This window comes from Chionomys nivalis, chromosome 22 (assembly GCF_950005125.1).
Source record: "Chionomys nivalis chromosome 22, mChiNiv1.1, whole genome shotgun sequence".
NCBI classification, from domain to species: domain Eukaryota; kingdom Metazoa; phylum Chordata; class Mammalia; order Rodentia; family Cricetidae; genus Chionomys; species Chionomys nivalis.
The window spans coordinates 43,540,689-43,556,813 of NC_080107.1; the positions used below are offsets into that span (position 1 = coordinate 43,540,689).

General features: G+C 49.9%; 1 protein-coding gene and 1 pseudogene across 2 annotated transcripts in view; both read left to right on the forward strand.

Annotated features, from left to right (window-relative positions):
* Ak8 (adenylate kinase 8) overlaps positions 1-16,125 on the forward strand; it is a 119,369-nt gene that overhangs the window by 12,325 nt on the left and 90,919 nt on the right. For both annotated transcript variants that reach the window (XM_057754925.1, XM_057754926.1), the window contains exon 5: positions 5,422-5,490. In XM_057754925.1, the coding sequence (XP_057610908.1) occupies positions 5,422-5,490 (69 nt within the window). The remainder of the gene's footprint in view (positions 1-5,421; positions 5,491-16,125) is intronic.
* On the forward strand, positions 11,213-11,549 carry LOC130864777 (60S ribosomal protein L30-like; annotated as a pseudogene).

Below are 16,125 nucleotides of genomic sequence, written 5' to 3' on the forward strand. Positions count from 1 at the left end.
ATTCTTTTTTTATAGTACATGTGCGTGTGACCATTAGGGTGGGCTCTGTGGCTAAAAGGCCTAGAATCTAGTGTGGTCTGTTGTGGTTGTTTTACTCTTTTTGGCTCTTTTGTGGGGCCCGCCACCCAGCTGCCAAATAAATCACACACGGAGGCTTATTCTTAGTTATGAATGCTCAGCCTTAGCGTGGCTTGTTTCTTGCCAACTTTTCTTATTTTAAATTATCCTGTCTACCTTTTCCCTCTGGGCTTTTGTCTTTCTTACTCCTGTATACTTTACTTTCACTCTGACTCCGAGGCTGGTCCCTGATGTCCTTCTCTCCTTGCTCTCTGCTCCTCCCTTCCTAGGTTCTCCTCCTATTTATCCTCTCTGCCTGCTCAGCCCCGCCTATCCTTGCTCCTGCCTTGCTATTGGCCGTTCAGCTCTTTATTAGACCATTGGGTGTTTTAGACAGGCCAAGGATCACAGCTTCACAGAGTTAAACAAATGCAGTATGAACAAAAGCAACACACCTTAAAATAATATTCCCCAATGATCTCTGACCGATAGAGTACAGGTCACCAGGACATACGGTACATGTGACATCTCCCCTAAGGATGGGTAAGAGTCTAGGGAGGGAAGAGTCTGGGATAATCATCCTGGGGAATTAGGGTGAGGCCTGCACCTATAGCAAAAGATGGGTGAGGTCTGTTTCCACAGATAGCAGAAAGGTCACTAGGTCATTAATAGAATCCACTCTTGGCTTTCCGGATGGGATGTGGGTATCTGATTTTATTTCCTCCGTGGAGAAGACATCCCTGTTTGATTAATATTCCTGGTTCTCTTGGTGCTTGTCTGTCTGTGAGCACAGGACTCGGTGCCCCCAACAATTCGCAGCTAGCCATTTTTTAAAAGATTGTTTTTAGTGTGTTTGGTGTATGAGTATGTGTGTGTGCGCGCGCGTGTGTACCTGATGGTGCAAGTGTGTGTGTGTGTGTGTGTGAAAACCAGAGGTCAATGAGGAGCGTGTTCCTCGATCCCCCTCAGACATGTTCCCTTTCAGCCAGGTCTCTCAGTGAACCTGGAACCCACCTAGGCTGGCTGGCTAGCTGGCATCTCTGCCTCTTCTACCTCCTTGTCTTATATTTCAGCACACTGTTTCTCTTTAATCAAATGCAAAGATTTTTTTTTTCCAAAATTCCCTTTGGGGCAAAGAGTGGGGATGTGTCTTGGCATTCTTCTCTGAGGTCCAGGCTCCATCCCCCTCCTGTGGCACCCTTGGGTCTGCTGATACTCAGTGTCTGGGCCACCAACCAGGTCTCCTCAGCCCCACCATCTCAGAGCCACATTTGCCCAGTGCCCTGGCCACAGTCGAGGCCTGTTAGCCCTTCTAGTGCTTAGACCCCAGGACTTGAAGCTATATAATACATAAGCCAGCCCATCCAGCTGGCTTGCTTGTGAGACAGAAACACAAGCACATTTGACCTTCAAGTCGGACTTGTGACCTTCAGTCATCCACCACGCCAAAGGACACCTTTTTGTCAAAACCAAAACCAGCAGCAGATAAAGACAGCATTGGACAAGTGACCCAGCCACCTGCTGAGCCACAGGCACAGCCTGGGAGGTGTGCCCAGACTGCGGAGCTGAGGTTCACTCAACGCTTTTCTAAGAGCAGGGCTGTGGATGCTGCCAGACATGGAAGATTCTGGAACCAAAGTGTCAGAACGCCAGAAGGGGCAGGACTGTCCCCCAAGCCACCGAGGGATCGCACGGCTTTTTGTTTATTATGACCTGTATGTTACAAAATACGGCAAAGATGTGAAGGAGATTTGAGACCCTCACGGGCCAGGTCATGGCATCAGCAGCTCCCAAGTCAGGCCCTACAGCTTTAGGATTGAATTCTCCGCGGGAAGTGCAAACTGCCTACCCCAGGGGCTCCCCCCTCCACCCAGTCCCAGCAGCACAGCCCCCTTCTGCTCCAGGTACCTTATAAACCACCTGTGACCTGGCCTGGCCTAGCCTTTAGAGCCAGTCCTGAGGAGTGGGATCAAGGCACAACCTTTAAGACACCATCTTGGGAATTGTGAGATGAGAGGCCCCAGCCCCACCCAGCACACTCCCCTCTGTCACCGTGGTTAATTACATCATAATTGCTGCATCTGGGCTTCCTCTGGAACGTGTTGCATTGGAGCAGAGCTGCCTTGTTTGTGGAGTGAATAAGTGACCTGAGTTTGGAAAGCTGGGCTTCTAAAGCTGGGTTATTCCTAGTTCAGGTCTCCACGGCGTTCACAATGTATTTTCCCCTTGCATACCAGGCTGACCCTGAGCTCCATCTTGTGATGCGCTGGCCTGCACTTCCTGAGGGCTAGACTACAGGCCTGTGCCTCCGGAGGGCCCAGCTTTGTGTCTACAAATTTAAAATCTGGTTGCTGGCTTCTGTGCTATTGTGACAGCCTCCCAAATCCCAAGGCCAACACTGCCTGTCCCTCCTTAGGTGTCAATGGCCGCCTTGTGGTGGACTCTGCCTCTCTCATTCCCTTCTTCTTCTTGTCCCCTGTCCCCAGCCTCTTCCTCCCACTCCAGAGTCATAAGGGTGGTTCTTCTGCCATCCTTTAATTTCCTGCTAACTTGCAGCAGCTGAGCTTTGCATAAGAATCTGGAAAATGTTCTTTCTTAAAAAATAAAAGAAACATTTTTACTTTTAAATTATACTGTGTGTGTATGTACACGCGTGTGCTCAAGTGTGCACTCATGTAGGCTCCAAGGCACTTGTGGAGGTCAGAGAACAACTTGGAAGAGTAGATTCTCTTTCCACCAAGAATTGAACTTGGGTCATCAGGATGCACAGTGGCATGTGCCTTTACCCACTGCTAACTCTCTGACCTGGGAAAGGTTCTTGGCCATTCTGACAGAGCTATCTGTGGAAGGCAGACTAGGGCCTCTCAGCTTGTCCCCTCCTGCTGTGCTGTTGGAGTCTGTTCTGTGCCCACCTAGGTGACCCAGGGACATTAGGGTCCCTGGGAGTGGATCCTGGTGATAAGTGACCCAAACTCATGCCATTCCCACGTGAAATGAAGTCCAATCCAGGAAGTTAAGTGATCCTGTGGGCAGAACCAGGCACAGCCCAGTCACCTGGCACCTCCAAGCATCCAACCAGCATGTCCTTCAAGAGACAAAGGACACTGGAGTGGCACACCAGTCATCCCGCCACTGGGCCCCACAGCTGCTAGAGGCGACACTGGAAGCTTCCAGGGAAGAGAACAAAACCCAGATCTGCTGAAGTAGATGCAGCCAATGCTGTCCCTAAGCAACCAAGAGAGCAAACTGGCCCCAAGGCGAGTCTGGGTGTTGTGAAGAGGACCACTTGTTTGTTTCCCGGCTGCCTGGCAGCTCAGTCCCGAAATAACCACAGAGACTATATTAGTTAAAACACTGCTTGGCCCACTAGCTTGGCTAACACTTATATCTTAATTTAACCTATTTCTAGTAATCTGTGTATCGCCACGTGGCTGTGGCTTACCGGGTAAAGTTCCCAGGTGGGGCTACATGGCTTCTCTCCTAATTCCTTCTTTCTCCCAGCATTCTGTTTAGTTTCCCTTCCTAGTTCTACCCTATCAGGCCAAGCCAGTTTCTTTATTAACCAATGGTATTCACAGCTTATAGAGGGGAATCCCACATCAACTGGGCACTCAGAGCAGTGCCCAGGAGAAGCCACATGGGCTCCAACTGCTTGTCTCTGCCTCTGCCCGTAAGCCAGGCCTTGGGGGCAGGGAGATGAGTTACCAGGTTCTGGAAGGAGGCAGCCTGACTTCCGCAAAGACAGTCTGGCAGGGCTTCTGGAAGTAGCCCAGAGCCCCTGTGATGATGTGACACATCAAAGCTGCCATCCAGACAGCACAGTGGCAGGGGACGGCAGGGGGCATTTGGGATGGGCTTTCCTCAAAGCCACCACCTAACCCCTGCTGGGAAGGCATCCAGAGGCGTGCACCCCACCCAGGCCTGCCACCTTTCAACTGTGGGCTTTGACTGCTTAGATTCTGTGCATCTGGGCAGCTTTTTGTGTCACTGTACTTGTCTGCATGTTGTGTGAGTCGATGGTGTCAGGGAGAGAGGGTGAGCCCTGGGAACATGGCCCAGGCATGCAAACCGCTCTGGCAGGGAGGGGACAGGAAGAGAAGGTGCTACCTATCCATTCCCTCTTTATTGCCAACCCTGGGGAGCTCCGCTGGAGGATGTGGGCACCAACAAAAATGTGGCCTTACTGGCCAGTGGCTCCCAGCCTGGTGGACCCTTTGACTCTGAGGTCACTTTAGGCTAGAGGCTCTCCATGTGAGGCTCCAGTCCAGGTGCAATGCCATCACTAGGGACCATGTTGGAAATGCAGGCTCTCAAATTCAGAGCTCCTGGGGCAGGTTCCAGGAACCCACTGGGTGGGCTGACGATGTGGCTCCCTTAAGTAGACTGCTTGCCGAGCATGCATCAGGCCCTAGATTAGATCCCAGTAATCTGAGCACATGGGAGGTATAGAGGCAGTAGGCTCAGTCGTTCAAGGCCATCCTTGGCTACGTAGGAGTTGAAGAAACCAGGGGTTGTGGGAGGTGGTGCTGGGGAGATGGCTAAGTAGGTAAAGTGCTTGCTGAACAAGCATGAGGACCTGAGTTCAATCCCCAGCACCCATGTTAAAAAGCCAGGCGTGGTGGCACACACCTTTAATCCCAGCACTCAGGAGGCAGAGTCAGGCGAATCTCTGTGAGTTCGAGGCCAGCCTGGTCTACAAAGCAAGTTCCAGGACAGGACAGGCTTCAAAGCTACAGAGAAACCCTGTCTCAAAAAACAAAAACAAAAACAAAAACAAAAACAAAACCCAGTCATGTATCATGCATGCTTGTAATCCCAGCACTGAGGGGATAGAGACAGGAAGGGTCCTGAACTAGGCAGCCAGCCAAACCGAGTTGGAGTGTTCCAGGCCAGTGAGAGAAGAAAACACAAACAAAAACAAAGGTAGGTGGCACCTGAGGTGAAGGTCCCAGCTGTGGTTCATGATTCTCAGGTGTTAATTGACACATAAAAGTCAGGCTTCCAGGAATGTATCCTTGACACTAATTGTGATGCTGAGGCTGTTGTCTGTTGGTCAACATTCATGCCCAGTTCTTTGGGGTAAGGCCTTCTGTCATTTGCCCAGTGGTGTGAACACGTTCATCAAAGTCAGCTTTTGGTCAGCAGTGTGAAGTCATCAAATGTGCGTTTGGAGAGAGGTGTGCACACCCCCTCAAGCCACAGCCAACTGGCTCCCATTCCTGCCTTATGTGGGGTTCAAAGGCTAAAGACACCATTCCTATCCTGGAGCATCACCACTACTGGGAGCAACAGATGTGTCCTTGAACAGCTTGTTATCTGCATTCATGGGGCATGGGGACCTCACACCGTGTGTCTTTCCTCCAGAGGATTCCCAATTCGATGCTCATCAGCCTGGTTCAGGAGCGCCTGAATGAGGACGACTGTCTCAGGAGGGTAAGACTGTGTGGCACTGCATGCCTTGGGATGGCTGCCAGGATAAGGGGGAAGGGATGGATCCATCTGTGAGGCGACAGAGAAGGTAAAGCTGGCAACTAGAAGCTGAGCAAATGTCAGTGTGTAGTCGTGGGCACCAGAGTAGCTGGGATAGTTGACAGTTCTGTTGGGGTGCCTATAGGGACAGCTAACCTACTCTGAGTGATCCTAGGAGAACAGCCAGCAAGATGAAATTGCCAAAGTGTATGTGGGAGAGGGACCAAGGGACCCAGCTAGTGACACTGAAGTGTCCAAGGTCTTTGACTTTTATCTTTTAAAAAATTATTTATTTTTATCTTATGTCTGAGTATATGTATGTGTACCACATGGGTGCAGTGCCCATGGAGGCCACGAGAGGGCATAAGATCTCCTGGAACTGGAGTCACAGACAGTTGTGAGTTGTATGATGGGGTGCTGGACACTGAACCCTGGTCCTTTAGAAGGGCAGCCAGGGCTTTTGACCACAGAGCCCTTACTCCAGCCCCAACTTTTATACTTTAAATCATTCCCTGCACAGTTTCAGAAGCCTGGTCCAGTGTTTGAGAGCGATCCACAAATGGGCCGACAGGCCCAGAGTCAGAGTAAGAGAGATCAGAGGAACAGAACAGAGGCATGTGTTCGATAACAGCAACCCAGGCAGCTCCCTACCCCACAAGGCAAGGGAAAGAAAGGGTTTTGTGTTAATGCACAGTGTGCCTGGCCTTTCCCAAAACCTACTCACATGCCCAGCACGGGTTGAAAAGCAAGGCCAGCTCCAGGGTCATGCGCACACGTGCTGCCTGTTTGAGTGACCCTGTCCTCTAGAGCTCAGGATGCAGCAGGGTGACCAGATGGCAGAGTGGCAGTTACAGCCAAATGGCTGTACTCACATTGTTGAGCCCACTAGTTCCTGGTGCTCTTCTCGGTGGCTCCAGTGTCACACCTGTTGGCCATAGGCCCCTGGGGCTCTCTTCTGTTTTCATTTTCTCTGCTTATCAGATGTCATAACTTACAGTGAACTTCATCAGGCTCCTTAACCCTCCCAATCCCACCCCCTCCCCCTCTGAGCCCACTTAGCAAGGTCTTCATTTGGGATATTATTTTTCTCGGTTCTAGAATTTCAGTTCTTCTTTCTGTATCCGGCTTCTTGGCCAAGACTCCGATCTTCCCATCATTTGCTAGATTGGCTTAAAAAAAAAAAAAAAAACCCACAAACTATCTGCTTTATAGTCTTTGTTTTGCGAATGATTCCAGCCCTTGAACTGTTGGTCCCACAGTGATGGTGTCTCTTCCTCCACGTGAGTCAGTACTGGCCTGGCTCTCTGTGGGCTGAGTGGATGCTTTTCCTGTCATGAGACTCTGGGTCCTATCCTGTGGTGAATGTTGACATTTTTGTCTTGGCAGGTGATTGATTCATGTGGGTTCTAGCATGGTCCAACCAGGGGGCTCTGGGTTTTGGTTTTGATGTGGATCTTGTTTTCGGCTGTGTTGTGAGGACTGCAGAGCCATCCCTTTGCTGTGTCTGTGTCAGGGGCCCTGGGTGAGACCAAAGCCCTCATTTCTCAGCACATATTCCTTGGAATACTGTTGGGGAAGGCATGGCGGCCAGATGTGAGGCATCCACAGCCAGGAAGCAGAGAGAGATGGACACTGGTGCTCAGCTCACTCTCTCCTTTGTATTCAGTCTGAGACTCCAGCCCCTGTTCAGGGCGGGTCTTCTCTGCTCAGTTAAGCCTCTCTATAGATGCCATCCTGGACACCCAGTGATGTGATTCCATGGTGGTTCTAATTCCAGTGAGGCTAGCAATGTGGGTTAATCATCATTTCCCTAAAACAAAACAAACATGAGGGAAATTAACCTTGTGCTAAAAAAAAAAAAAAAAAAAAAAAGCCTTAGAAGTTCCACTGTATCAAAAACTTAACTCTGGGGCTTCCTGTATAGCACCCTCCCTTGTTACTTCCTGTTCTGGGGGCTTCCTTCCTAAGTACCCTCCTTGGTTACTTCCTGTTCTGGGGTCTGCCTTCCTAAATTCCTTCCCTCACCACTTCCTGTTGTACTCCTGAGCCTTCTAAATTCCTTTCCTGGTCACTTCCTGTTCTGGGGGCTGCCTTCCTAAGCTCCCTCCCTGGTCACTTCCTGTTCTGGGGGCTGCCTTCCTGAGCTCCCTCCCTGGTCACTTCCTGTTCTGGGGGCTGCCTTCCTAAGCTCCCTCCCTGGTCACTTCCTGTTCTGGGGGCTGCCTTCCTGAGCTCCCTCCCTGGTCACTTCCAGCTTTGCTCCTCAGCCTTCCAGGCAGAAAGCTGTGATTTTTCTTCCAGGATTGTTTCCTATTACTGTCCCCATACCAGGACTAAGTCGTAGGAAACCAGAGAAAGGGAGAGTTAGGAGGACATCTATTCAGTCTCTTGGGACCCATTTCTGAGTCACGCTGTGCAGCAGGAAAGCCTGTGGACTGGAGATCCTTCCACCCCCTCCCCGACCCTAACCTCTCTCCTGGCCCCTTTTCCATCCCCCTACTTGGTACCTGCTTTAAGTGTTCAAGATACGTGAATGCGTGAATATGGCTAGGGTAGGATGTGTTTAGTCCATTCTGCCCAGACCTGGAGACTGTGTAACACACATATACATATGTGCAAATATAGTATCTCTCCCTCATCCCTCCTCTTCCCTCCCTTAACAATTGATTTGGGGGGCAGGCAGGATCTAGAAGATGTTTTTTTCTTTGGTGTGGTGGTGAGTGAGCAGCTGCTTTCACAGCCTTGCCTTGTGTGCTCCAGTCATGTGAACTATGAACAGGTCACATGTCAACTGAAGTCTTGGGGTCAAAGAGTGGTCTGAAGTGTTTTTGCTTTCTTCTACCCCAAGTCACTCATGCCCAGCCAGCCAGTGGTCTCCTGCCCAGGCTTGAGCAGGTGCCCAGGGCTGGGGCTCTTCTGACAAACTTTGCTGGGGTGAGATCGCTTGGGGCTCGCTGCTTCTATGTCTGTGTGGCAGCCGCTCAGCTCTGATGTAATACAAAAGCAGCTGAATACAGGAGCGGTGGAAGGGTAGGGCTGCTCCCCAGTAAAACTACTGAAACATCCAGGATTGTCCAAGTAGATATAGTGGCCTGTGTTGCAGGAGTCACTCTGGAGGGGCCTGGCTGTCATGGTCTGTGGGGGATGGGAGGGAGGCAAGGAGCCAATAGAGAAGGAAAGGGGGTGGCTCGTCCTGCTGTCATCTAACTGGGGACAAACTGGCTGGCATGGAAACCGAGTCATCTGGAACCAGCTGGGCAGCTCTGAGAGTCGCTGTCCCTCTCCAGCCTCAGAACAGACAGAACAGTACTGACCGGTGCTAGCGTTGTTCTTCATGCTACTGCATCCGGGGCAGGAAACGTGGAAGCTTAGCCTGCAATGCAGAGCCACAAATGCTTGAGGCTAGTTAGAGCGGCTTCGTGTGTCCTGGGAGCCGCCCAGCTGCCCTTCTGTTTTAACACATTCGGAATGGGGGCAAGACACATTCACATCAGCCCGGCCGCCCTTCTCTTTTAACACATTCCCAGTGTGATACAAAGGGTTGGAGAGATGTCTGAACAGTTTAGGAGCACCTGCAGCTCCTGCAGAGGACCAGAGTTCGGTTCCCAGCAGCCATGTCGGGTGGCTCACAACTGCCCATAACTCCAGCTCCAGGGTATCTACTTCTGGCCTCTATGGGTAACTGCTTATATACATGCAGACATACGCACATAAATAAATCTTTAAAGATGAAACATGAGCCGGGGGGTGGTGGAGCACGCCTTTAATCGGGAGCATTTGGGAGGCAGAGGCAGGCAGATCTCTGTGAGTTCGAAGCCAGCCTGGTCTACAAGACCTAGTTCCAGGACAGGCCCCAAAGCTACAGAGAAACCCTGTCTCAAAACACAAAAAAACAAACAAACAGAAAAAATGAAACATGAAATAGACAGTGATGCAGCTGGTCAGGGCTTCCTGGTCTCTATCAGACTTTATGGAGTGATGGTTTCAGGGAGACTGAGGTTTCCGGTTATTCCAGCTGTATGTCTTAAGCTTGCCCTCCAGGATACATAAGGGTCACGCAGCTCACCCTGGCTTTGCACCTCTGGTCCTTGTGCCCACCTGTCCTGAGTGCTGGGGTTACAGACATGGACCACATCTGGTTTCTGCGCTGCCAGAAATGGAGCCAGGGCTTTGCATATGGTACCAGTCACTCTTCCAGCTGAGCTGCATCCCTAGCCCCAGGACAATCTGAAGCCCAGCAGTCTTTCTTGAACCTATTACAAGCTTGAGCCATGCAGCCTTTTCTGCAGTACACCTGCAGTGTAAGCCAAGTTCAAGGTCAGGCTTCCAGAGTTCTTCCCAAGAGCTCCCACTGTTATCAGTCTACTATTATCTACTTTGTTGATATGTTTATATCATAATTGCTGCCTTGATTATATCTTATTCCATTTTTTCTTGCATGTGAGAGTGTACAGGTGCAGGTGCATGTGTGTGGAGGCTGAGTGTGACATCAGTGTCTCCCATGACTGTTCTCCACTTTTATTTACTGAGGGGGTGTCTCCTGTATGGATGGGGTGCCTCCTGTATGGATGGGGTGTCTCCTGTATGGATGGGGAGTCTCCTGTATGGATGGGGAGTCTCCTGTCACTGATGGAGTGTCTCCTGTATGGATGGGGTGCCTCCTGTATGGATGGGGTGTCTCCTGTCATGGATGGGGTGTCTCCTGTCATGGATGGGGTGCCTCCTGTATGGATGGGGTGTCTCCTGTATGGATGGGGTGTCTCCTGTCATGGATGGGGTGCCTCCTGTATGGATGGGGTGCCTCCTGTATGGATGGGGTGTCTCCTGTATGGATGGGGTGTCTCCTGTATGGATGGGGAGTCTCCTGGAGGCTTGGTCATCGTTCCTTCCTTCACGCCTCCATTTCCCTATCTTGCAAACAACAGGGTTGTGCTTAAAGACTGAGGTGCCTCTCTGACCTATGTGTCTGTGATTGTGTTACCTGCAAGGAAAGAACCACCTTCTTCAATTTGTTTTAAGATTTCTTTTAACCTTCAAGGGGCATCTGGAGCCGTTTTCATCTCTTCCCGACGGAGACAGATTTCCAGGGCGAGGCGAGGCTTCTAATTATGAGCTTTGGTTGTTCAAAAGCAAAACAAACCCTCACCCAAAACAAGCAGGCTCTCTTGCTTTTCAGGAGATAAATGACACATATGCATATTCATTTATATGATAATTATTATTATTTAGCTACACAGGGACTGGAATTGGTAATTTAGAGCACAAAAATATTGCAGGAAATAGCGTTCCGGGAAGCATAACCCATCAGGAGCCTGTGGTTAATGCCCTGTTTCTTTTCTTTCTCCTGCCTTTTTCTTCTTTTGCAATCTCTTTGAAGAATTTTATTTGAAGTGACCATCAAATGCATTTGAGAAAGAGAAATTAGCAGCTGGGTTCAGAACTATGGAAAGGTGGCCGCTCAACCTGCTAGAGATATATGAGCTGCTCCTTAGGGACAGCCATGTCCCTGAGGTCAGCATGTGCCCACACTTGGACACAAAGGAGAGCTAACAAGGCAGGTGTGGGGCCGGGGAATGTGCATAAGAAGGGTCAGAACCAGCATTATGGGAGCTCCTTCCTTTCTCGCTCCCGGGCCATCTTGGTGGCTGGTCTTGGTTGGGGGCCATCCAGCACCTAAGGCAGCAAGATGGTGGCCACGAAGATGAAAAAGTCTCTGGAGTCGATCAACTCTCGGCTCCAGCTTGTTATGAAGAGTGGGAAGTACGTGCTGGGATACAAACAGGCTCCGAAGACAGGGCAAAGCGAAATTGGTGATCCTCGCCAACAACTGCCCTGCCTTGAGGAAATCCGAAATAGAATCCTATGCCATGTTGGCTAAAACTGGTGTCCGTCACTACAGTGGCAATAACATTGAGTTGGGCACAGCGTGTACAAAACACTACAGAGTGTGCACACCGGCCATCATTGACCCAGATGATTCTGACATTACTAGAAGCATGCCAGAACAGACTGGTGAAAAGTAAAAAGGTTTCCTTTAATAAAACTTTACCAGAGCTCAAAAAAATAAATAAATAAAATAAAATAAAATAAAATAAAATAAAAGGGTCAGAACCAGAACCAGAGACTCTGTAGCACCTTGGCCGGAATGCATACACTCTGATTGATGTGGATAGTTGACACTCCCTTTCAGCTTTCTTCCCATGGCTCCCTTCCTCTTGCTTCCCACCTGATAGCATGCAGGAGGTCCTGGTTCAATTCCCAGCACTGCAATGGATCTCTGTGAGTTCAAGGCCAGCCTGGTCTACAAGAACTAGTTCCAGGATATCCAGACAACCAGAGCTGTCAGAGAAAAACCTGTTTTAAAAAACCAATATATATTATATGTGTATATTGAAAAAGGAAAGTCAGTATGATGCTACAACTAGAGTCCCAGCATTTAAGAGGCAGAGGCAGGAGGATTGCTGAGAGTTAGAGGCAAGCCCAGGCTATGGCATGATATCGTTTCTCAAACAAAGCATACTAAGAAAATAAGTTGGAACTTATCCACGAGGTGGGGTGATGGTCTTGTTTTAACATCAGACATCTTGATGGTTGAACGTTATTTCAGCCCATTGAAGGCATAAAGAAAAACACTGAAAAACTTCTCAGCAAAGGGCATCATATCAACATGAAAGATGGGTTCTGAAGAACTTGGACCCCAGGTCTCAAGGTGTGCTTCCACTTGGGGTGTAGCAGTTGAACTTGACCAGGGCGTGGGGGACCAAGGTCTAATGAGAGACTTGAACACTTCAAAGACTTGGGAGTCACCAGATAGCCCTCCATGATCCATCTAAACCAACCAGGGCAGCAGCCGCACCGTCTCCTGAAGGAACCTGAAGAGAAACATGTGGAGTGCTGACATCTCCACCTAAACTTTCCACCCTGACCACACTGCTCTGTTGGATCCTAACCACCACCCCCCTTCTGTGGATCAACAGCATCTTGGAGAAGGTTTTATTGGCATGGTGCTACCGAACCTGGGACAGATCCAAATAGCGTTCATTCTTTCCTTCCATCAGCATTTATGGGGCAGTGGGTCTGTGAAGCAGTGGGTCCGTGAAGCATGTGGTCTGTGGAGCATGGGGTCAGTGGAGCACGGGGTCCGTAGAGCAGCAGGTCTGTGAAGCATGTGGTCTGTGCAGTATGGGGTCCGTGGAGCACCAGGTCTGTGGAGCATGGACTCTGTGGAGTATGGGGTCAGTGGAGCACGGGGTCCGTGAAGCAGCGGGTCTGTGAAGCATGTGGTCTGTGGAGCATGAGGTCCATGGAGCACGGGGTCCGTGGAGCATGGGATCCCTCCTGGGTACTATGTGAGAGGCGAGGGGACCCTTTCACTGACCTCTCAGAGCATGGGCACTCAGTGACCAGTGTACTGGACATCGGTTTCCTCTCCTTGCATTACAAACCTAGGACTTAAAACAACCCATTTAGTATGCCTACATCTCAGTGAGTCTGGATCTGATCTCAGCTATCAGGATTCTTTCCTCTGGCTCTACAATCAAGAAGTTGGCTGGAAGTCGCTGAACACACAGCTTGTGCCCACCCCTGCTGGTCTGAGCCACCCCTCATATGGCTGGGCTGGGACATGCAGACAGGAAGTGGCTGGAGAGTCTCCCAGGACTGGGCGCTGCAGTGCATGGCCTCAGACAATGACTGCCTCGTTCTCTGATTGACACATGTACTGCCCTCGTGTCCACTCAGACAGGCTAAGATACTCCCCTGCCGGAGGAGCTTGGTTGATGTGAGCCGTAAGTATTATATGGTGAATGGACAGCCGACAGATTCATAGACAAACCCACAAGTGTACAATTTATGGGGAGCCCGACTTGCAGGGCTTTGGGAACACCTGTCTTTTGGATAGTCATTGTCAATTTTGTAGAAATCTTATGAAATCGTGACGTTTCTCCCTTCCATAATGGGATTTATCCCCAAATAGCCCAGCACTGTATAAATCATTCTTTAAACCCAACTTTTCCTGTACTTGCAACTGGATACCTTTCCCCACCCTGTGGGGCCCTGGCGTGAAACCTTTGTTCTCATCGTCAAATCTACATAAAGCTAGACCCCACAATTATCCTTATTGACAGACTCATTGACAAGAAAGGAGCCCTGAGCAGGAGGCACTGAGCAGGAGAGACAGCAGTTCTGCTCTTTCTGTATTTACCTTTCATTTGACACAAGGTCTTAGTCTAGGAAATTAACTGTGTGCACCTTTACTCCCAAAATATACAGGACCAAAGCTTGGGTCACTAAACCAGCCCCAGAGAAAAAAGTCCTTCTCACCTGGGTGCCAGCAGAGAGACCACAAAGATACTTAGGCCTGGGGGGAGGGGAGGTTTAGGCTCCATCCTAATCCTCCCAGTATCTGTCGGGGAGCTTCACAGCCACACCCCTTCTGACACATAAGGCGCCTACCTTTTATCCATCCTGTTAGCCCTAAGAAATGCATGCTTGGTATCATTGTTATTTACCAGAAAGTGGTTAACTTTGTCTGTGTGGGTATGTAAACTGGAAACCTTGTGGGATGGGAAAAACAGAGGAACATCAAAAGAGAAATATTGAGGAGGAACATCGAAAAGGGAACATCAAGAGAGTGTTCGAGAGGGCATGGAAAGAATAAATGGGACATGATAAAAAGACTTATGTGAGCTAATGTATTTCATTTACCCTCAAATTTTTTTAGTTGGGTTTTTGCCTGCTGTAGTGGATCCTTCTGAATCCTGAGAGGTTTAGTGGGGCTTAACCCCAACATAAACCTCGATGCTTGGTGCACACCATGTGAGCGTGACTTTGAGGTGGAGGGCTGATGCTCGTTTCTTCTGTGCTTTATGCCGGAGAGCAGTGTCAGCTGGGCGAGCATGGTGGTGCACACCTGTGATCTCAGCGCCTGGAGAGGTGGGTGAGAAGGGAAAGGGAATGATGGGTCAGGGAGATAGGAGGGAAAGGGAGAAAGAAGAAAGGAAGGGGCACAGAGGTTAAGAGCACTGGCTGCTCTTCCAGGGGTCTTGAGTTCAATTCCCAGCAACCACGTGGTGGTTCGCAACCATCCATAATGAGATGCCGTCTTCTGGCCTGCAGGCATAAATGCAGGCAGGACAGTTTGGGAATGAGGCTTGCGGTACACCAAGAGCCTTAAAGACTATTGTCAAGACCATGATCTAATGAGGCTGGAGGCACAGCACACCCAAGGAGTAGGTAGTGCACAGTCTTCCTATAGGGACCCAGCAGGGACAAAAGCCACTGGGCATAATTCAAGAATCCAGGCACCTCGTGTTCTGACCACTGCATTTCAGACTTCGGGGTGGGGTTTGTTGGTGGAGGAAGGCAAGCAAAGGCCACACACAGTAAAAAAAAGTATATAACTGTTCCATTGAGAAGAGAATCGTGCTATGGAAACACTGTCTCCCATCACCGTCCCCCCTGCAAAGCAGCAGCTGTCTCCCTACCTGCAAGAGGCCATCACAGTCCGCCTGTGGGCTACTGACATTCTTTTGTAGGAGAGTAGGAAGGGTCATTGGACCCTCAACCGAGTGTCCAGCCTCTCTCTCCAGTCATTTGAATGCAATTCTGTCCTAATTGCACCTAGTCTTGGGTCTCATATAGTCAGGGCTAGGGTATATGGGCTAGGTGGAAGGCTAATTGAGGGAACTCCATGTATGTGGCCATGGGGAAACCACCACCCCTTCCTAGTGTGGTTGCTTTGCTTTGGAGTCACTGGCATTCCTGTCAGTAATTCCCCACCGTGCACCCATGCTCCAGAAATGAGCCCAATAAACCCGTGGGTCCCAGGGGTAAACTTTGGTGGAAATCCACTCTTGGTTTTGACGCTAGAACCGTATGAGGACAGGGTAGGTGTCATTTATGTCTTCCCTTCCCCTTGCTTAGAAAGAAGTTCTCACAACTACGAATCGTGGTGAGCCATCATTTGTTAGCACGCACAATGCCTGCGGCCCTGAACAACTGGCCGTGGAGAGGCAAGGGAAGGCAGAGGGGCTGCAGAAAGATGAGTGTGGGGCTGGAGAGATGGCTCAGAGGTTAAGAGCATTGCCTGCTCTTCCAAAGGTCCTGAGTTCAATTCCCAGCAACCACATGGTGGCTCACAACCATTTGTAATGGGGTCTGGTGCCCTCTTCTGGCCTGCAGGCATACACACAGACAGAATATTGTATATGTAATAAATAAATAAATATTAAAAAAAGAAAGATGAGTGTAAGTGGCCTACCAGCTCACCCCAAGGAAGCCTAACACCCACTGCCCAGAGGCCAGGCAGCAGGCAGTGAGTGCATGAGGCTGGTTCCCTGTGCACTCCTTCCTTGAGCTAGGGGGAAGCAGGCATCAGGTTGAGGGTGCAGCAGCCCAGTGGGGAGAATGTTTGCTAAGCAAGCAGGAGGCCCATGTTCTACCTCCCCGCACTGCATGAACCTAGGCATGGTGGTACTCACCTGTGTTGTGGCATGTTAGTTGAAACTGTGTTACATTTGTTTATGCTGTGGAATGTTTGTTTAATGATGCAAAGATGTGTTGCATTCTTTTATGTTGCATTTGTTTAACCCTGTGAAG